Genomic DNA, 22,480 nt, shown 5'->3' with positions numbered 1-22,480 from the left:
TAAGAGGAGCAACAGCACACCTATTACATTTGAGTTTCTTTCTGAGAAACAACAGTTTCTAAAGCACGACTGTGTCCCAAATGTTACATAAGGCCCTGTCTTAAAAATAGACTTCTGTTTATCTAAATTCAAATTTAACTGAGTGCTCTATATTTTATTTGGCAACCTAGAAGTTGGGGATTGGAGAGAACCTAGGATCACAAGTCTCATGACTCGAAACCTGGGGTGATTGGTACTCATTTACATGCCTGGCACAAGGATCATGAGTTGGGGGCCAGCCTGGTCTACATGATGACACCCTATATTAAAAACAGCACACAAACAAACAAGCAGATAAACGCAGCTCAGCATTCCTAGGCCACTTAACACTTCCCCCACACATGCAGTTTGGCATCTGACAACGCCCCTGTCTGTGTCCTGATACCCCTTCTGGACCCTTCCCACAGCCCTAAGACTCCTCTTATCCATTAGGTAGGGAAAGGTCATTCCTTTGGATCTGACATCCTCTTGGACCACCAGAATTTTTCTAGAAATGGTTTATTGTCCTTATTGTACCCGAAAGAGGAACCTCAGAGATTTGCTCCCCAAATTACAGTGGCACAAAACACGGATATGCATGTAGTGATGGTAGTTAATGGGCCAGGCGTGGAGCTAGTAAACCCTTTTTCAACCTATCGCTGGCTGGAGACAAACACGTGAGCCCAAAAGCAGGGAACAGTTACTGAGTCCGGGTTCAGGGCAAGAATCGTATTATTCAAGAAGAACCGAGGCCAGGAGGCTAGGACGTTCAGCCAAAATGGCTCATCTGGCAGCCAGTCCAGATGTCAGCTGAGGACTAAGCAGTTCTGGAATGCCAGTCCTGAGGTCTGGGTCTGAAGCCGGTTACAGCACCGTCTCTTCCCTGTCATCAAGTAGGGAATTTGCAAAAACATGACGATTTAAGGAAAATGGTGCAGAACACTAGGCACACTAGGCGGTTTGCTCTAGGGGAGCAGCTGCTTTTCTCCTCCGGGCCTCAGCTTCCCCATCAACACACCCGGCTACACAGCCGGGGCCACCAGGTGGGGACAGACCCAAGCCAACGCCGCACAGCTCACTCAGGCGCGCTCCCGCGTGGGCGCCGCCTTCGCGCGCCCGGACGTCACTTCCGGCGCGAGTGCCGGGCGGGCCGGCCGGGGAGTGCGGGTCGGTACTGCGCGCGCTGCCAGCCGAGGCTCCTGCCGCCGTGACCCGCGCTCCGCCTGCCGCCGGGCTGGTGAGTGCCCGCGAGCCCGTGCGTGCACCTAGGGGACAGACGGAGGGAGAGACTGCCGGAAGTGAGCCGGGGGGCGGGAGACCCCAGGAAATGGGGACTCCTGGGGAGGGGGCGACGACCGGAAGTAGGGGCCTTGGAGCGCTGTCAGAGGCTCGGAGGTCTCTGGGGCTCCAAAGGGAGATGGTTTCCGGCCTCCGGTTGCTTTGAGAGAACGGGAATGCTTCACAGGGAGACGGCTCCAGGTGGGGAGGATGCTAGGCTTTGTATCCTGTCCCCAGGGCCACCCGTCATGTTGTTTCCCCGAATGACAGCCACTGCTGAGCCCCTGGGGATACAGCAGGAAGCTGCAGGTGGAGTATAGAGATGATGAGGCCAGGTGGGGCTTGTCACTATTCTCTGCCTCACTGGGCAGGGTATGCCATACTTCCCCCGCCCCCATGTTTACTGAGTGCTGTCATGAGCCTGTGGTGACCTGTCAGGCAAGGTCTCTGCTGTGTTGGGATCCACACTGTAGGGGGTCAGTTTCTTCCTTTGTAATGTGCAAACAGTGATGAAAATGTGCTGGCTCAATATGATGAAGTTGAACTATGGAGTTGACAGTGGAGTCCGGTGGTAGAGTAATGCATGTGCAAGGCCCTAGGTTCTATCCCCAGCAAGACACAGGAAGAAACTAGAAAACGGATGGTCGGTGTAGAGCTTGATTCAAAGCAAAACCCTCAAGCACGTGTGGCCTCTTCCCCTCAGTCCTGTCCAATGTGATGTCAGCTGAGCAAGGCAAGGTTTTATTGTTTTCTGTTGTGTCCTTAGCCTCTGTCAGCACAATGCCTGACATACAGGAGGCAGTCGGTGATTCTTTGGTAAATGAGCGGGTGGGAACTGACTCTGAAGGGTTTCGTGCAGACACCTGTGACACTGAACCAAAGTTTCTAAAGAGCCATAGGAACCCAGAGCTGTGGAAACCTGGAGGGACTCATCCTGAGGACATCAGGGAGGAGGCTTTATGGAGTAGGTGACACTTCAAGCTGGGCCTTGAAGATGCTGAGTTGTGTGGTTGGCAGCAGACATGGAGAAGAAAGTTCATGCATAGTGTATTCCAAGAATGGTGGGTCATTAGCTTGTCTTCCCTGGCAGGGGAGGGGTGGCGGAGGAAAGGAGAGGGCCTTTAAGGCTTGTTCTGTAGCCTGTGACACAACAGTCAATCTCAGGTGGGCAGCAGTGGGTTGGGATTCCTGGCACCTACCTGTTGGTGACTCCTATGAAAACAGCCCAGGGTGGATCCAGTGAGGCCAGGATTGCCCTATTCCTTGCTCGGTACACCTCTATGAAGTACATTGAAATAAAGTGTTTATGGCATGGAGCCTGTATGTCTTAATACCTTGTTTGGTGCTACAAGGTATTACACATCGACTACGTGATGTCATACACTAGTTATGTACACATATGGCAAGAATTGGGGATATCCTAGTCCACAGAGCTGATGTTCAAGCAGCTCAGACAGCCCGCAGTGAGTGAAGGCTGAATTCTTCATGTCACTGTCCCTTTACACCTGGATTGTCATTGAACCTTCTATATCATCACTTCATTAGGGCCCACTATTTAAATTAAAGTTACTTTTCATTATTACTTTCTGTGGTGTATGGACACACATGGCATGGATGCACACACACGTGGAGGTCAGGGGATAGCCTTGAATCCCTTTTCTCCTTTCACATGGGGTTTGTAAAGTTTAATTCCAGGGACTGAACCCAGGTAGCCAGGCTGGAGCAGCAAGCTAGTCACCTCACAGGCCCTAGTGCGTTTTTGAGACAACAGAGAGGTCCTTTTAAACAGAAGTCATGCCAAAGCCTCTCTGCCCCTCTTCACTCATCACAGAAGTTTGAAGTTCTTACTGGCATACAGTGCCCTGGCCAGTAGACCCCAGAAAGCAGAAAGCCTCTGGACCCATCTACTTTCCCCATCTTGCTTCCTTAGCTCTAGCTACACTGGGCATCTTGCTTTTCAGAAAAGCCAGGCATTTTTCAGATACCCTTACTAAACCCTATGTTGGGTTTAGTAAGGGTATCTGATCTTTGCTCAAATGTTACCTAGGCAAGCCTTCCCTGACTGCCCTGTTTAAAACTGCAATCCTGGTCCCACTCCCTCCGTTTCTTCTTCACAATAGTAGACTGTATATTATGTTATAAATTGTCTCTCATCTCCACTGGGCTCAACAAGACGGTTTTTTTTTTTTTTTTTTCCTTCTTTGCTTTTGCATGCACAGTGCCTGGGGGGAAACCTGGTACATCATAAGTTGGTACATATTTGTTGGATGCATGTGTGCCATGCAGTCAGATCTTAGGGTGAATTTGTGTGAGTTGGGGGGAGCTGGAGTAAGAACATACTATTGAGAGGGACCAGAACATGCATGGAATGAGGACATCTTTGGGAGCAAGCAAAAGAAGCTGGTGTGACTAGAGGTTGGAATTCAAAAGATGGAGTGGGAAATCCTAGGATTTGGAGGGAGTGGCCTTCGTGGTCACTAGCTGCTGTGGACCAAAGGGAGTTCAGTTGAGCCAGGTGCAGCCAGGACATTACAGGTTTGTTCAAGAACTCTGAGATGGCCCCTGCTCTCCCTCTTGAGCATAGAGGGAGGATTGCTGCCTGCTCATGGACAAAGGCTCAGGCTCTGCAGCCAGGAAGTGAGTCCTGCTGCCAGCTCATTCTCAGGACAGCGCAGGCAGCTGTCGTCTGTTTTGCATTCCATAGTGTGTTAGTGCAGGTTTTCCAGATTCACGCTCTAGGGTCAACAAATGGACAGGCAGTATGTGTTTATTGGAGTGCCCACACGGATAAGGGAAGGGAGATGACAAAGAACCTTCCGGTCAGTGATGCAGGTCTGGCCTCTAGGAAGGATATTTATGCAGGAAGAATCCAGCTAGATCAACATCACCTGTGAATGTGTCAGTCACTGGCTGGGAATGGGGAGGGGGGCTGTGTATAAAGTGTGGCCTTATTAGTATAGTGCCTCTGAAGGGACTACAGCTGGAGCCCTTCAGTTACATTTCCTTAGCAGCAGTTGTGACACATTTCAGTGATCACGGTAATAAGTTTCATTGTAAAATCTCAGACAGGCTGGACATGGTGGCACATACCTGTAATCCTATGGACATGGTGGCACATACCTGTAATCCTATGGACATGGTGGCACATACCTGTAATCCTATGGACATGGTGGCACATACCTGTAATCCTAGAGGCTGAGGCAGGAGGAGTGCAAGTCCCAGGCTACATAGTGAGACTGTCTCAAAACAAACACCCACCTTAAATGCCTCTTAGATGTCCAGTTCAGATCTGTTTCTTAGAGGTAACTAGTAACTATACGTTTTTTTCTTTTTATCTCCTTCTACACAAATGTAATTATTTTCTGTACTCTCTTCTGGTGTTTTTCCTACCTTCAAATGTCAGTTCATAAAGCTCGGTCTCTCTCTCTCTCTCTCTCTCTCTCTCTCTCTCTCTCTCTCTCTCTCTCTGTGTGTGTGTGTGTGTGTGTGTGTGTGTGAGTGAGATGGCAGTGTTGGGTGTCTTCGTTGATCAATCTCCACCTTATTTATTTTATTGGTGGGGGGGGTGCTCATGCCCCAGTGTGGATCTGGAGATCAGAGAATAACCTGTGGGAATCAATTATCTCTTACTATGTGGATTCCAGAAACCAAACTCAGATTGCTAGGCTTGGTGTCAAGTGCCTTTACTCGCTGAGCCATCTTGCTGGCCCTCTGCCTTATTTTTTTGAGACAGTCTAACTCAGTGGTCTTCAATCTTCCTAATGCTGCAACCTTTTAATACAATTCCTCATGTTGTGATGAACCCCCAGCCATAATTATTTTCATTGCTACTTTATAACTTTGCTACTGTTATGAACTTCAATGTAAATATCTAGTATGTGGGATATCCGATATGACCTTACAGATTGAGAGCCGCTGGTCTAATGGAACCTGGAGCTCACTGATGACTGCCTGGCCAATGAGCTCTGGGGATGCTATTGTCTCTTCCCTCCTCCCACCTGCCCGTAGCCCTGGTGGGGGCAGACTCACATGCACCCATCCCTGGCTTGTATGTGGAGACTGGGGAATCCAGCACTTTACAGGCTGAACCTTCTCTACAGCCTACTTTTGAATTTCAGTGTTGACAAACAGTTCTCTGGAAAGATTCAATGTATATTCTCATCAGTATTTTAGAGAACGTGTGTGTTAGTTCTGAACTGGGTCTGAATCTCAAGGTTGTTTTGTGTTCATGTCTATACAATGACAGCCAAGCCTCTATTTAGACCCTTCCACAGAAGGCATGGTGTTTGGCTGTTGGATTTGACTTAAGTATGTGACTCAGGCCAAGGCCATTCCTCCATGGGATCCACCTCCCTGAGGTAACTTGCCCCAAACTCCCAGTCCCCCATTTCCCACTTGTCGGGTCCAATGTAAGCAGTGTTTCACCTTAAAAATTATGTGCACAGCCAGGCCTTGGTGGAGAATGCCTTTAATCCCAGCACTTAGGAAGCAGAGGCAGGTGAATCTTTGTGAGTTCGAGGCTAGTGTGGGCTACAGAATGAGTGCCGGGACACTCCAAAGCTCCAAAGCTACACAGAGAAACCCTATCTCAAAAAAAAAAAACAAAAAACAAAAAAACAAAAAAACAAAAAAAAAAAAAAAAAACCAAACAAACAAAAATTACATGCACAGGGCTGGAGAGATGGATTAGTGGTTAAGAGCACTGGTTGCTCTCCTGAGGACCTGGGTTCAATTCCCAGCACACATATGGCAACACAAGTCTGTAACTCCAGTCCCAGGGCGTCTGACACCCTCACAGAGTGCAGACAAAACACTAATGAACATAAAATAATAAATTTAAAAGATTCTGACTCAAAAATAAAGGTAAAAAAAGTACAATACTAATAGTAAACATAATTTAAAAAAATACATGCGAGCGAGCATATATGTATGTACATTTGTGAGTGTGGGGTCGATTGTCTCCTTTTACCTTTCTGTGGTTCTTAGGATCAGACTCTGGTCATTATGCTTGTGTGGCAAGTCACCTGTTGAGCCATCACAAAGGCCCATGTTACACCTTGTCGCCCTCACTTGTGGCCTGTGTGTCAGCAGGGACTCCGATAGCTAATGTCAGAGGAAAGTGATTCTCAGAGAACCAGCCCCTCCGTGGCCTCGCTCTCCGAAAATGAGCTGCCACTGCCTCCGCCTGAGCCTCCTGGATATGTGTGCTCGCTGACAGAGGACCTGGTCACCAAAGCCAGAGAAGAGCTTCAGGAGAAGCCCGAGTGGAGACTCCGAGATGTGCAGGCCCTTCGAGACATGGTGCGGAAAGAGTACCCATACCTGAGTACCTCGCTTGATGACGCCTTCCTGCTGCGCTTCCTGCGGGCCCGAAAGTTTGATTATGATCGGGCCCTGCAGCTGCTGGTCAACTACCATGGCTGCCGGCGGAGCTGGCCAGAGGTCTTCAGCAACCTGAGGCCCTCAGCCCTGAAAGACGTTCTTAACTCGGGGTTCCTCACAGTGCTGCCCCACACGGACCCCAGGGGCTGCCATGTCCTCTGCATCCGGCCAGGTACTGGGGGGATGTGTGGCCTCTCTGAGATGGGTCTGTCCTGTACCCTGCTTCCTCTCATAGTTCCCCCACTTTCTTGTTTTAGTGAAAGTTCTTTTTGGGGTTGGTTTTGGCTTTTTAAAACAGTCCGGGCTGATCTCAGACTCACTGTGCAGCCAAGGACAATCTTGAACTCCTGACCTTCTTGCCTCTACCTCCCAAGTGCTAAGATTTTAAGTGTGTACCACTATGAGTGGCCTCAAAGCTCCTTTGACTACAGATGACAAAGCCATCCTCAGACTGAGGACCATGGGAATATTTGACCTAATGAGGCAGAAGCAGATGCACCACACTGAAGTTGCTGCCACTCCTAGCAGGTCCTAGACCCCCAGGGCTGTCTGTGCTGGGCACAGACAGCGTCTTCATACTTTTTCCACCTGGCCACTCTGAACTTCTGTCAGTGCAGACTCAGATTTCCAAAGGAGAGAATACAGTGGGCTGAGGAATCTGTTCTTGCTCGTGGGTACAGACATGATTGCCAAGCCCCTCCCAGCGCCTCCTCTGAGTGGGCTGAGGACAGATAAAAGTGAGACAGTGTGGGCTGGGCAGAAGCCTGGAAAGGTGCCCACTCTGTGCCTCCTTACCCCTCCTTCCTCTGTTGGGTTAAACTCTGACAAAGTCTTATTTATTTTTATTTACTGAAAATGTTTTTGCAGTGCTGGACTGGAACCCCGGTGTGCACCTGCTGTGCAGGAGCTGTACCACTGAGCTGTGATCAGAGCCTCTTGATTCATTGTTGATTCCCACACTTCATAGTGATACTCAGTCTAGCTTTTTTTAAAAATGCATCTTTTTCCATTTTATCCATAGAGATAAAAAGTCTCTATGTAGCCCTGGCTGTCCTAGAACTTGCTATTTAGAGCAGACTGACCTCAAACTCACCTGAGTGTTGGGACTAAAGGCATGTGTCCATTTTTTTTAAAGTATCTTTTTAACATTACACAAAGAACTGTGATAGACTCAAAGATAAATAAACATCACATCTATTTATCCTACTTTCTAGTGTATTAACTTTACTATTCATAGTAGAGAGGAGGTGGCAACTCAGGTATCAGGAAAGACAGTGAAAAACACAGCCCTGTTTTTCTATCTCGGCTCTGCTTGGATCTTTGGCCCAGGTATTTGCAGCAAGGGGAGATCCCCACAGAGAGCATTTAAAATTGTGGCCCTGGGAACAGCTACAATGGGGGAAAGCCTTCTGATTGCTGGTTTTATTCTCTTGGGCATCAGGTGTCATTGAGGAAGGACCTTCAGTCCACTGCAGCCCCTGCAGCTCCCTTCATTGCAGAGCCCAGGGGAGAATGAAAGATTACAGCACTCCTCCTAAGCAGACCAGAAAGTGAGCACATGCTGGCAGCCCTGTGCCTATAGAGTCACCTGAAGAGGGGGGGTCAGGCAGTACAGCCATCTCCATATGTCTCCCTCCGCCTGAATGCCTCACACCACTTCTAGCCTTTTACCAAACTGCCTTTGCAGTCTAGACCATTCTCTTCACCCTGAGCCACGTGTCAGACATAGCTGGGGCCATTTCACCTGCTGTGCTAGGCACTTTCCAAAATTAGGTGTTTATTTTAAAATACACAGTGCAGATTTCTGAGCACTGAGAGACCTAGAAACCAGCCAGCAAGCTTTGTCTTGCTACCATGAGCTCAACTCAGAGTGTTATCAGATGGTCAGATGTCACCATGCTGGCTCTGCCTCCTCCTGGCATGTGGTTATGCTTGTGAGATGAATTTCCTCCTTGTGTTTGGGTGAGATCCGGCCCCTACCTGCTGACCCAGCTTCTTAGGAGGATGCATACCTACAAAGTTGTGTTCCTAACTGGGTTTTACTTTGCATTGTTCTAAGCTCTTCTAAGATGTATGCAATTGAAAAGATGATGTCCAGTTATATAGAGGCAGGCTTAATTCACATGAACATTAATCACCAAGTTTGGCAAAGATTTGTTATGAGAATTTGTATAGAGCCAAGGAGATGGCTCAGCAGGTAAAAGCACTTGCCCCACAAGCCTGTGTTCTGATCCCTGGAATCCAAGTAAAGGAGGAGGAAGGTTACAACCTAGGTTTGTCTTCTGACCTCCATACATGCTCTGGCACACATGTCCCCTTATACATAAAGGGGTACATGTAGCATATGTACATAATGAAAAGTAATTCTGTGCACATTACATATCCTATTTTTAGCAAAATGAAATTTTGTTTAATGTATTCTTTCCTGATTTCACACACACACACACACACACACACACACACACACAATCACTTTGACCATGGTCCCCCATTATTCTTCATTACCCTTCCCTCTGAGTCCCCAAGCCCCAAGAAGTCCTCCAATGTTCATGTCTCGTGTTGCCCATTGCAGGGAATGCGTGGGTGGGTAGTGACCCACTGCATTTAATTAGGGTTGCTTCTATGTGCACAGGTTGGGAGTTATGTACCTGAGCAAGAGGATCTTACCACTGAAGACCATGACTCTACTTCTCAGCATCTGGAGAGGGGATTTTGTTTTTGAGACTTGATCTGTTGCCCAGGCTGGCCTTGGACTTTCTGTACAGCTGAAGGTGGCCTTGAACTCCAGTTCTTACTACTAACACCTCCCAAGTGCTGAGGTTACAGATATGAACCCAGACTCCAGTGAGCTTTGTCTTTATGTTTTTGTTTAATGGGACATAAGGTCTTGGTTTCCAGCTAGGCATGGCAGCCTTTGCCTAGACAAGATGATCCCTGAAAATTCAGGGTCAGTCTATAATACAGAGTGACTCTGTCTCAATCCCCTCATCCCTGCCAAATAAAAATAAAAACAACAACAAAAAAAAAAAAAAAAAAAAAAAAAGAAGAAGAAAAGAAAAAATATCCCAACACACCAATACTCGGGAGGCAGAGGCAGGCAGATCTCTGTGAGTTCAAGGCCAGCCTGGTCTACAGTGCTAGTTCCAGGACAGGCTCCAAAGCAATATGGAGAAACCCTGTCTCAGGAAAAAGTAAAAAAAAAAAAAGAAGAGAAAAATAGAGATTAACAATCCACAATATCATTGTCATTTTTATCCTTTTCCCAAACAGAAGACTCATTAAATATGCAAAATAATCAAAAATATCATTGATCATTGTCATTATCCTTTTCTCAAAAAGAGGACTCATTAAATATGCAAAATTAATGAAGCATCCATCCTGCAAGGAGGAATTTGAGGAAAGGCCTTATGAAGCATAGCTGTGCTCCATCCTGCAACACTCTGGAGTTACATGTGAGTTAGGACTCACTGTTTAGATAACAAATGACCAAAAGCCAACTGCAACAAGAACTCATTTGCTCAGGTGACATCTAGGTTCAATTATATTTTGGGGGTTCAGGACAACTAGAGAGGTGATGCCATCTCTGCCCACCTTATCAATTCTCAGACCAGCTATGATCTCATGAGCCCCTGGACCTCAGGCTCACAGCTTTACTGCTATGTAAGGGAAGAGTGATCTTCCCTTTTCTAAGAACCACACCCTAGGTAAAGGCTGGCTCTGTGATACCTGGCTTAGATCACATCGTTCTGTGACTAGGATGTCTACCAGATTGGCCAGTCAGTTCTGTGCAACCTGTGTGGCCAGAATGGGAAATAAGGTGGTTTTGTGATGACTCTTGATGGCAGGAAGCAGAGGTGGCCAAGAAGGTAGATGTTTACCCTGTTTACCTAAGAGACAGGCTCAGCTGGAAAGTGGTGGCACACACCTTTAATCCCAGCACTCGGGAGGCAGAAACAGGTAGATCTTTGTGAGTTGGGAGGCCAGCTTGGCCTACAGAGTGAGTTCAAGGACAGTCAAGACTACACAGAGAGACCCTGTCTTGAAAAACCAAGGGGGGGGTGTTAAGAGTGCTGAAGCATCTTGCCCAAGGTCACACAGCTATTAAAGTCAGAAGGTAGCATGTCTGGCTTTGGAGCTCACACTTTTAATCTCAGTTGTGTTTTCATCTGCAGATGTTCTGCTGGGTTTGGGAGTCTAGAAAACAGCTGCTGGGCAGGATCTTGGTGACAAGAAATGTCTTTTCTTTCCATTGCAAAGCCCAGGTTTTAGAAGATGCATCTTATTCTGAGCACTTGTTTGTATTAATTCTGTAATGCTGTCTATCCTTATGACCTCAGACAGATGGATACCGAGCAACTACCCAATCACTGAAAACATCCGGGCCATATACTTGACATTAGAAAAACTCATTCAATCTGAAGAAACACAAGTGAACGGAATTGTAATTCTTGCAGACTACAAAGGCGTGAGCTTATCAAAAGCATCTCATTTCGGCCCTTTTATAGCCAAAAAGGTGATTGGCATCCTTCAGGTATGGCCCCTGTTTACAGTGTAGCCATTCTGTGGTTACTTTCTTTACCCATGACCTGTCTACTTGCTGCTGTCATATGGGGACTATACAAACCCCACTTCCCACTACTCTTCAGTCCTCTTTGCCATGACTCCGAAGGTACCTGTGGGAGGTTCCTCTTATCTGTTCTTAATGGTTCACAAAGCCCTGCCATTACAGTTCAGGGAACACTCTGAAGCAGGCAAGAATTGATTTTCCTTTTTTGGTAGATGGGGTAGCATAGACCTAGAGAAAACATGGCCTACTCCACATGTCAAAGCTAAAGGTTGAGCTCTTGATATTGACATGCCCCTTGGGTGCTGCCTCCTTTGAGCTGTGAGGGACCAGTGGAGCAACTGTCCTTCACCAAGGTCCACAGACGTCCAAGCCCTTGCTGTGAATTGACTTAAACAGATCACTTCTCTGTTGGTCATCATTTTATTTTGTTTTATGTTTTTGAGACAGACTCTTGTGCTCAGGTAGGCCTCAAACTTGACATGTAGCCAAAGAGTCACCATGCACAGCTCCATCACGGCTGATTTTTCCTTAGCGTCTGCTTTTTTTATTTTCTTGTGCTAGGAATAGAACTCAGGACCTCATGTACACTAAGCAAACACAACATACACCCCTGGCTTAATGTTTTATTTTGTTTTTAATTATTTTATGTGTATGGGTATTCTGTGTGTGTGGTGTGTGGTGTGTGGTGTGTGTGTGTGTGTGTGTGTGTATTTTCTGTGCACATGTGTGTTTGGTGTTCGAGGAGGCCAGAAAGCATCAGATCAGATTCCCTAGGACTAGGGTTATAGACCATTGTAAATTGACATGTGGGTGCTGAGAATTGAACCCAGGTCCTCTGGAAGAGCAGCAGTGCCCTCCACGGCTGAGCCATTTTTCCAGCTCCTGCCTCTGTGTTTTGATAGCTCCTGCTGAATAACACATATATACTGTGCATGACACATAACACATAAACACAGTGTCGGGTTTGGATCTGTATTTTTCTACTAATGTAAGGTCACCCAGAAGGAACCAAAATTCCAGAGTTAAGTAAGTTTGGTAACTATGATGTAATGTGCCCCTTTCTTGTGAATGTCACTGTAAACCAAAGTATTAAAGCCCGTGAACAGAACTGCACTTAAAGACATAACCACCCCCCTTATTTAAATGGATCTAGAGATTGAACCTAGAACCTTGCATATCAGGCAAGGGCTCGACCATTGAGCTACAGCCCCAGCCCCATTTATAAAAGTTTTTATAGCTGGGCGGTGGTGATGCACACCTGCAAATCCCAGCAAGTAGGAGGCAGAGGCAGATTTCTGAGTTCAATAGCAAGCACAAAGCAGAGAGCACTAAAACCAGTGTGGGGCTGTGTGCTCTTAAAGCCTATCCCTAGGGTGCCAGTGTCTTCCAGGGGGCCTCGCCTTCTCAGTTTCCCAAACCAAGCCACAAGTGTGACTAAGTGTTCAGATGCCCAAGCTTATGAGAACATCTCATTCAAACACCATACTCTTTAACTCTGACAGGCCTTGAACTCACAGTCCTCCTACCTCAGCTTCCCATATTGCTATGATTACAGGCCTGAACCACCAAGCTAGGATAAGGAAACCTGTATGACTGTGCAGGCCGGTGTATTCCTCTGGCCACGGTATTTCTCAAGCAGGCCTGTTTCACATTGTATCTTGTACACTCTGGAAGTGCACTTGGGCAGCTCTGACCTGGAAGGTCTGGTATTTTCCATCTCTTTCTCTGTCATGTTGGACCATTGTTTGCTGCTATGTAGGAGCTGCCTCCCACACCTGCCACCTTTGCCTAGTCTTCTGACCCAGACTTCCTCAAAACCCGTCTTCTGGCTTGTTGACACTAGGGCTGTCTTTGAGGCAGCCGGGAGTCAGAGCAGAATGCCTGTGGTTTAGATGTGAAGGGCAGCTGAAGAGGGGATGGTACCCAGAAAATGCCCATGCTCTAACATGCCATTTCTTCGACCCACAGGATGGCTTCCCCATTCGGATAAAAGCAGTCCACATAGTAAATGAACCTCGGATATTTAAAGGCATTTTTGCCATCATAAAACCATTTCTGAAGGAGAAAATAGCAAACAGGGTGAGTGACTTCCTTTGAATTTGTTACTTTTTAAAATCTCCCTTGATTTTTTTTTTCTCACTTGATTTATTTTGACACCTAAACATCATTATTTTTGTTCAGAAACTAATTTGGAAGTTTAAGGCACTTATGCTTAACATGATCCATCCTTTTTATGAGGGGAAAATGGAACTAGTAAGAATACAGTTTGCCAATAATGAGAATAGGACAAGGGTGTTGCATTACTACTGGGCCTCATGTAGCCCAGGCTTATTGGTAATCTATTCAGACTTCCTGATGTCCTGGCTTAGACATTGGGGACCAACATTGCATTTTATGTGTAAGAGGATCTAGGAAAGGGAAGGAATGGGTCACCTAGCAGATAGATCAATCATTGCTAACTCAGAACTTCATGCATGCTAAGTAAGTGCTGTACCACTAAGTTACACAGTCAACCCTACACAACACTTTTAAAAGAGGGTCACCCTTTCTGACCCACAAAAGCCCCTCCTCCTTTCATCTTTTTCAGGGCTACTGATGCAAATGTGGTAATGGCATTCTTACCTTCCTCCCTTGCACCCAGAGACACTGAGGTCACTCCAAAGGCTGGGTTTACAGGGCCACACTTTTTCTTTTAAGGATCTTTTAATCTTAAAGTGTGTGTGTGTGTGTGTGTGTGTGTGTGTGTGTGTGTGTGTGTGTGTAGGTAGTTTCTTAGTGTCTCAGCAGCTATAACCATTCAGAGACTTAGTATTAATTATAAATGCTCAGCCCATAGCTCAAGCCCATACTCTCTGCCGTGTGGTGGTACCTTCTTTCAACAAGTCACATTCATCTTGTTTCATCTTGCTTCCCTCTGCACCTGCTTGAGACTCCTGACTCCACCCTCTCCATCGCAGCATCCTCTCTGCCCTGAAAATCCGGCCTAGCTATTGGCCAATCAGCTTTTAATTAACAATTTACAGTGTACAGATTATCCCACAGAGTGTGTGTGAGTGTATGTGTGTGAGTGTGTGATGTCTGAGGAGGCCAGAGGATAGCATTGGATCCCCCTGGAACTGGAGTTACAAGCTGTTGTGAGCCACTTGATGGGGGTGCTGTGAACCAAAGCCAGGTCCTCTGGAAGATCAGTAAGTACTCTTAATTTGGAATTGTCTGTCCAGTCCAGCTTCATTTCTTTTCAAATAAGCATATAGAAATAGAGAATCTCAAGGTTATAAGAGCTAACACTTAAAAGTCTAGATCCAGACTCCTAGGCCCTTTCCCCAAAGATGTTAACAGAAAAGAGTTGAGCCTGGTGTGGTGGTTTTTAAATCACCTCAGGTAATTCTGGTCAGTTAGCCTTGAAACCTGGTTGGTTGGGAGCCTACCTTTCTGTTGCTGTGATAAAAACATCTAACAAAAGCCACTTAAGGGACAAAGGGGTTTATTTTGGTTGACAGTGGGGAAGTCAAGGCAACAGTAGCTTAAAGTAGCTGATTTGAGTGGCATTCACAGTGAGAAGACAGGTGAATGCATGACAGTAGTTGACTTGCTCTCTCCACTGTATGCATGCCAGGATCTAGCCCTGCCGAGGGAATGGTCCCTCATTGAGAAGCCGTGTGAGGTGAGGATGTAAGCCATACAGCAACTGGGAGGCCAGCGTGGTATAATGAGGCATGGGAGGGGTGTCCAGCATGCACTCCTACTAGAAGAGCAGGTACGAAGCTGGAGCTGAGTGGGAGAGAATGATGAGCAAAGCCTGAGAAATTAAGTTGCCAGACTCTGACAGGCTTTATGTGAGGTGAGAGAATGAGAAGACTGTAAATGTAGTGACATTACCTGAGACACACTGAAAGGAGAGGACTGTCGTGGGACAAGGCTCAAAACTGAGAGGCCAAGCAGGAGGCCACTGAGAGACTCTGAGAAACGATGGTGGCATGGGACTGGCAGGGTGGTAGGGAAGTACCTGCATCATGACTAACTGGAAGGTTCTCTCAATGGGGTCTACAGTAGAGAATTAAGGTATTCCAGGCTCCTGGGGGTAAGGAACTTCCTTCCTTCACTCAGCACATGTTTATTTAAGCAACCTGCCACAGGGAGGTTGTCACATTACTGATTCCCCTCAGCACGTGTGTGTCTGTGCTTTAAAAAAAAGCGGGGGGGGGGTTATTAGTGTCTTAGGTTTCTATTACTGTGATAAGCCCATGACCACAGCATTGGGGAGGAAAATGTGGCTTACATTTCCCTGGTCACAGTCACTGAAGGAAACCAAGGCAAGAACCTAGAGGCAGGTACCTAGAGGCAAGAACGGAAACAGACTGTGGAAGAATGCTTTTCACTGGCTTGTTCCCTGCCCTGTTTGCTATTTTATACCCCAGAACTACTTACAGTGGGTTGGACCCTCCCACATCAATCATCCAAGAAATATCCTGAAGGCCAATTTGATGGGGCGTCTTCTCAATTGAGGTTCTTCTCTCAAATGAGTCTAGCTTGTATAAAGTTGACCCCCCCCCAAAAAAACAAAACTAACCAGCATAATTAGCATACATTAATATATAATAATCAGTTTCATTATAGCATTTTCATTTTCCATTACCCTCTTGTCCTCCTCCCACTCCCCTCCTTCTGCCTTCTTGTCGGTTTTGGTAATCTGAGTTTATCTAGGACCACTTACAGGAACATGGACACTTACTAGTGGACATACCAATGGCCATAACAATGAAGGAAATGCCCCTCTCCCACCCCAGCAAACACTAACTGCCTATAGAACCTTAAAGAGTGAGTGGTCCTGCCCCCAACACCATGATGGAATGATGGAAGATGCAGTCTTGTGCCTGTGATCACAGCTGCTGAGTATGCTTTTTGTACTGTTCTTTTTTAGTTCTTTCTCCATGGGTCTGACCTGAATTCTCTCCACACAAACCTTCCAAGAAATATCCTCCCCAAGGAGTATGGGGGCACAGCTGGAGAGCTGGACACTGCCACCTGGAATGCAGTGCTATTGGCATCAGAGGATGACTTTGTAAAAGAGTTCTGCCAGCCTGTGCCTGCCTGTGACAGTCTCCTGGGCCAGCCACTGCTATCTGAAGGGCTGATCTCAGATGCACAGTGTGATGACTCCATGCGAGCCATGAAGTCCCAGCTCTACTCCTGCTATTAGCACTCTTCTGGGAGAGTCATGTATAATTCCTTCATTCCTTAGACATGCACAGATTAAGATGCCAATGCCTCAGTCTTGCTCCATCATTATGCAGTGATGGAGCTGCCTACAGAGATTCAAGGGTGAGCCCATTACAAGCAGACCTTTGGCTACCTGGATTATTCCAGGGAAGACAAGGAAACCACCCCAGTGACTCTCAAATGTTTGCAACTGCTAGTCTGGATAAGCTGTCTGCATCTATTTCTTATGCATCTTGGTAGCAATCAGAGTCAGTCACCTAAAGTGAATAGAGAAGACACTGGATTGATCACAACTCTGAAGCAATCTGCCAATCTTGAAATGTGGCCACATATGAAATTGTTGAGAGTCTCTTTCCCAATAATCCTAGGTGTTGACCTCAGTTGTTCATCAGCAAATTTCAGGCCCCTGTTGTCATCAATGGGTCTGGAAAGCACTGTAAATTGAGTGGTAGAATTTCCGGGACCCAGGCAGGATTAAAGATCAGATTTGGAAGCCAGGTGCTTCAGAGCAACCCTGGGATTCCAGGGTTGAATCTTGCAATAGAAACTTTCCCCAAACCCATAAAGCCTTAGCTCTCTTCATCATGGGATCATACAGGTCAACATAAAATCCTGGATTCTAGGACTGACTGTGGCTAAGGAGTCAGGTGTGTGACTGGATAGGACATGGACCTCAGCTTTGTCATCTCCAAAGTGAAGCTACCTGGAATGGGGGCCTTTGGTGCTGCTGGTTGTTAGATTTCCTACTTGGAAAGATTACCACCTAGAGGTGGTTGGGTCTTGGTTTTTTGGTGGTCCATACATAAGACTTATGTAAAGGAGTGTCACCACTTGGTCAGGCCTTTGATGGTAACCAACTGCCTTTGCGGAATGTTGGGTAAGCTTGAAAGGGATGGCTTTGGTGAGGCTGGCCAAATCTTATACAATTTCTTCCAGGCAGGCGACACTAGTAGCATATTAGAAACAGCCACAGTAATTTGCCAGATTTGGGCTTCTTCTATTTTCTGTCTCTGGAAACACACTGGGGTAGGTTATTGCTGGTTCACCTGGAAGCCCTGCCAAGTGTTTGCCTATTGTGGAAGGACCAGTTGCCCAGAAAGATAGTTTTGCATTTAGGCACTTTAGACACCTGTCAAGATTTTAACCTTAACCCAAGCATTGAGTGAAGTGATTTATCTCCGGGCTTTTGAACTGTTTCTTTTGGTATTCATCATGAATTATGATGTTAAATAGTATTAAGTAGTGTTGGTTGTGTATTTACTAGACTAAGCAGGCATTCCATACAGCTTACAGACACGGTCTTGCGGCGCAAAGGCAAATCAATTGTTACTAAATTTCCTAAAAACATATGCAGAAGTTCTTAATGGAAACTTAACATAAAATGCCAATTCTGGAAAACATCCTTTTCACCATAGATGCTAATCCTTGATCTTCTAGGTCTTGACTGAACCTAAGTGCCAAAACATGCCCCTCTTGACTACCCATAGAGACCATTTACTACTGAGTTTCTGCTATTTGGTTTAGCTCCTGCCAGGTTTTCTGCCTAAAAAGATGGCCACCCACACACCTGAAAAGATCCATGATGGCTCTGAATCCACCAACCTGGGTGAGAGAATCCATTAGAAGCTTATTTAGGTACTAAGGAGGAAGGGAGCTCAAGGAAAAAAAAGAGACATGGAAAGATGAATTCCTCAGCCCCACCAACTTCCCTGGTTTAAATCCTGTCACGTGGCTGGTTAGTCCTTTGTCTACTTAACAGAAGGGACAGCCAGGCTCTCAAGGCGAAATCTCAGAGCAAAATGCACCCAGTTTGCCAAGCTTTTCTGGTTAGGCCAAGGGGAGCCATTCTGTCAAGCCTCTGAGAGCCTGGTTCTGCTGTTCCCCCATGCTGTTCTGCTTCTTGCCTACACTAAAGGTCAATCTTGGCACCTCCGGTTTGAAGCAGGCTGTGACCAGGGCCTCCTGATGTAAAATAAAGCAGCTCCTGTGCTGAAGAGCAGGGATGCAGCAGAGCCTCAGTGGAGGGAGCACAGGCAGAGGCAGCAGGTAAGCAAGGACTCGGGAGTGTCTGACTTTAGGGAAAAGCTCTACCCATTTCACAGACAGCAAAGTGAACTTTTCCTAAAATTCAAGGTTATGTGGTGTTGGGAGCAAAAAGTGAACATAAAATAGGAGTGAGGTCCAGCTTTATCTTCCTACATGGCCTTGAATGTGCCACTTGATACCCTTGATCACTGGAAAGAGGCTTGAATGCTGAACTCTGGCTCCTGTTCCTCACTGGCTGGCCACAAGGACACTCTACTTGCTTTTTTAAAACAAGGTTATTTAAGAATATAGGTCAAGTGACTTGGTGCTGAAATATGCTAGTTTAGGAATATGGGAGTTTTCTTCTCTTGACCAAGTCCACTACAGAATTCCACTAAATTCAGTTCCCTGAAACCTATTGTTCCTTCATGAAGGGATACAAATAAATCTACAGAAACAGCCGTAAATGCTGGCTTCAAATCTTGGCTGTCTCTGAGCACAGGAGTGGCTTAAACCACTCACATTCCACCCTTGGTTTGTAAGCACCTCAGTTATAAGGCAGTTTCTTCAGAAATTCAGGCATTCCCTCTGAATATCTGAGACAGCCTTATTATCCAGCAGGCAGTTTGGGAAGATGTCATTTCACCCTTCCAGTCATTCATGGAACTTGCTTTTGCATTTGGACAGCAACAGCTACACTGCTGTTGTGGCATTATTACAATACCTCATCTTGAATCCATGCACTTCAGGTTTTCCTGTGAAATGTTTAGGAAGGGAAACGTTAACTAGTTGGTGTCGGGCTGGAACACCAATGGGCTGCTCAGGATAGCCAGCTACCTTGCTAAGGTTTCTCAGTATTGCCATCTGCTCACTTTGTAAATCTCAAGCAAATTTCTTTCTTCTCTTCTGACTCAGAAATCCTTAGCTTCAAACCAAGAAGCACCGCCAAGTATTTCTCCATGGGAGCTTGCGCCATAGGAAGGCCCAGTGTAATTTGCCACTGGAGACGACCACACGGTTACTAGTTTTCAATTACCTGTGTGTTTTCAATCTCACTGGAGGATTTTCCCATCAGGCAGTTCAGTGGTGGCTGCCTTGGAGTCTCCCAGATGTGCCTCAGCTTCTTGCATAGTACACAGGAACCCACAGGTAAAATACTTGAAACTTCCCAGTGGCCAAGACCTTGAGCACCTTCTGATGGGTGGAAATGGGACTGTTTTCCTAGACAGTCTAGGCCACTGTTTTAGCCCTTGTCACGTTCCTTACTTCAAACTGAAATTCAGTTTGGCTTTGAGTATAGGCACATATGGTGGAATCGTCTACTTCAGTGTTTGTTTTGACCAAAAGTTTATTTTTCTAGTGCATTTTTCTAAGTGGTGAAATATGTAATTTTAGATGCATGACTGGATCTCCAACAATAAAAATCTCTGTAAGGCTGAGTGTGAGAATTATGGTTTTGTTCTTGAGACAAACCTGGATGTAGTCTTGGTAACCTAGACAGACACAGGGTTCCTAACCATGGGCCCAAGTACAGCCTCCTGCCCTCTAGATGAGCTTGGGAAGGGCACTGTGGCAGTCACTGGCTGCCACTGAAGATCATGAACACTTACAACACACTAGTTGTGTATAAAGGAAAATGAACTTGGCTCCACATAGTGGTAGAGGAATATATTTTCAGGTCCCAAGACTCGAGATGTTTCTCTGGACTGACCCTGAATCCTTCCGATGATATCTAATTATTCCAAAAGAGCTCCTGTGGCATGGACAGAAGTGCCAAGTACCCAGAGTACATAATTTCATTTAAATCTTCAGACACCATGAATGAAGTGTATTGCCCTTGGGAGGACATGATGGGTTTAGTGCCACATATCATTCATTTTTACACTCACATAACCAAGCCCTATGAGAATGGAATGGAAATCCTTCAGAGAAAAGTGAAATAGAGTGACACGAGGCTGTTAAGTCCCCGCTATTCTACAAGTTGAGGTTCAAGTTTGGGGTCAGCTTGAACAACATCACAAGACTCCATCTCTCCACTTCATCTTAGTCAATAGGCTAAGAAGTAGCAGGATGGTGGTGGTACATGCCTTTAATCCCAGCATTCAGGAGGCAGAGGCAGTAGGATCTGAGTTCGAGGCCAGTTCCAGGACAGGTATTGTTACAGAGAAACCCTGTCTTGAAAAAATATAAGCTAAGTGAGACTCTATTTCTTTGGGGGGGGGGGGGTCAAGACAGGGTTTCTCTGTGGCTTTGGAGCCTGTTCTTGGAACTTACTCTGTCGATCAGGCTGATCTCCAAACTCAAGAGATCTCCCTGTCTCTGTCTCCCAAGTGCTGGGACTAAAGGCGTGAACCACCACTACCTGGCAAAAAATGTGTTCCTCTGTAGAGGCTGCGGCTCAGTTCCACCCCCACCACACATACATACAAATTTTTATCTCAGAGACAGAAGTCATATTAACATTTTCACCCAGAAGCAGTATACACAGGTCTATGCTATGGGGGATACTGGGATGGGGCTAATACCATATACACTGAGCTGCTACCTGCTGTTTATTTGTAGAGGACAGGTAATGCCCCAGAGCAGACAGCAGTTGGATTATAGACATGCACTACCATCCCTGGCTTCCAAGGCCATTTCTGGCAATGCCTTCAGTTATCAAGATAGAATTTGAGGCTGGGCATGTTGGCTGCTGCCTATAGTCTGCCTCTGTGTTTAGTGAATAGAGGGGGGCAGGGCTCCTGAAACTGCACAAAACTGCAGAGCCAGCTCAGCCTGGAGCAAGACCCCATCTCCAAACAAGACTAACCTAGAGCAGTTCTCAACCTTTCTGATGTTATGGCCCATTAATACATTCCTCATGTTGTGGTGACCCCCAACCATTAAATTATTTTTGTTGCTACTTCATAATTTGCAATTTTGCTGTTATGAATTGTAATGTAAATATCTGTGTTTCCAATGGTCTTAGGCAACCCCTGTGAAAGAACTGTTCAACACCCCTCCCAAAAGGGGTCATGACCCACAGGTTGGGGACCACTGAACTAGAAACCAAACTAATTCAAGCTGGGCCAAGTAGCTTTCTCCCAGTTGCAGCTAGGCTGAAGGGACAGCTTGGCTGTTGCCTTTGATAAACTCCTAGGATGTGCCACTGATTGCTGAGTCAAGAGCCTCAACCTGCAAATGAGGTTGTGGTGAAATATCAGGTGGATTTGCCAGGCATTGCTGGCGCATGCTTTAATCCCAGCACTGGGGAAGCAGAGGCAGGTGGATCTCTGTGAGTTTGACGAGAACCTGGTCTACAGAGCTAGTTCCAGGACAGGCTCCAAAAAAAAAAAAAAAAAAAGAAAAGAAAAGAAAAGAAAATCAGGTGGACTCATCTGGAATGGGATGATTAAAAACAATATCCTGTTGTGAAGTATGACTTTAGGATTACTCAAAATGCTGGCATTCTTCCTGCCTGTGTACAGTTCTGCACTTGATGTATAATTCACTTGTGTCTTGAAAGAATGTTTCATGTTAATGTTAACAGCCAGATTTAAATCATTATCAGAGTGCAGCCAAGCAAAGGTGAAACTGCTCTCTTTTTTTTAAGAGAACTTGTTAATTCAAATTAATCTCAAAATTATCATGATGTAAAAACCCTTTGAATCATATAAGGCAAAGAATGAGTAACTTTTTTGAAATTTAGGACCTTCCTTTCCCTTCTCCCCACCCTGTTAAGAGTAGGGTATCTGCCTTATAGTTAAGATCAAAGGCCAACTTGATTTCCATGTGAATCTAAAGGAGAGTAATTCCAGGAATTCCTGTCAAACCCAGGTTCCCTAGCCTCTAACTCTACTTAGCTGGCCATCAGTTTGACTCTCGAAAACCACCTCAAATTCAGCCTCTGTCAGATTCTGAACATCTCTGACCTTTTGTTTTGTTTTGTCGAGTCAGGGTTCCTCTGTGGCTTTGGAAGCTGTCCTGGAACTAGCTCTTGTAGACCAGGAT

At 46.1% G+C, this 22,480-nt stretch overlaps 1 protein-coding gene across 3 annotated transcripts; it reads left to right on the top strand.

The window, feature by feature from the left end:
• Positions 1-1,139: 1,139 nt before the first annotated feature.
• On the top strand, positions 1,140-19,929 carry Ttpal (alpha tocopherol transfer protein like). 3 transcript variants are annotated; one of them, XM_051186794.1, is made up of 5 exons: positions 1,140-1,255; positions 6,385-6,850; positions 11,016-11,209; positions 13,214-13,324; positions 16,167-19,929. In XM_051186794.1, the coding sequence occupies exons 2-5, from the start codon at positions 6,403-6,405 to the stop codon at positions 16,443-16,445; spliced, it is 1,032 nt and encodes a 343-aa protein (XP_051042751.1). In that variant the 5' UTR covers positions 1,140-1,255; positions 6,385-6,402; the 3' UTR covers positions 16,446-19,929. The 3 variants fall into 3 exon arrangements, with proteins under 3 accessions (XP_051042751.1, XP_051042760.1, XP_051042743.1); XM_051186803.1 differs by having other exon boundaries at positions 1,153-1,255; positions 6,388-6,850; positions 11,016-11,191; XM_051186786.1 differs by having other exon boundaries at positions 1,153-1,255; positions 6,388-6,850.
• Positions 19,930-22,480: the final 2,551 nt, after the last annotated feature.

Source organism: Phodopus roborovskii, unplaced genomic scaffold (genome assembly GCF_943737965.1).
Source record: "Phodopus roborovskii unplaced genomic scaffold, PHOROB, whole genome shotgun sequence".
Taxonomy (NCBI): Eukaryota; Metazoa; Chordata; class Mammalia; order Rodentia; family Cricetidae; genus Phodopus; species Phodopus roborovskii.
The sequence above is the reverse complement of the archived record's forward strand: the minus strand, read 5'-3'. Positions and strand labels throughout refer to the sequence as shown.

Coding starts and splice junctions, on each gene's coding strand:
- Ttpal (XM_051186794.1), top strand. CDS start 6,403: ATGTCAGAGGAAAGTGATTCTCAGAGAACCAGCCCCTCCGTGGCCTCG. Junction 6,851..11,015: donor TGTCCTCTGCATCCGGCCAG/GTACTGGGGGGA, acceptor TTATGACCTCAG/ACAGATGGATACCGAGCAAC. Junction 11,210..13,213: donor AGGTGATTGGCATCCTTCAG/GTATGGCCCCTG, acceptor TTCGACCCACAG/GATGGCTTCCCCATTCGGAT.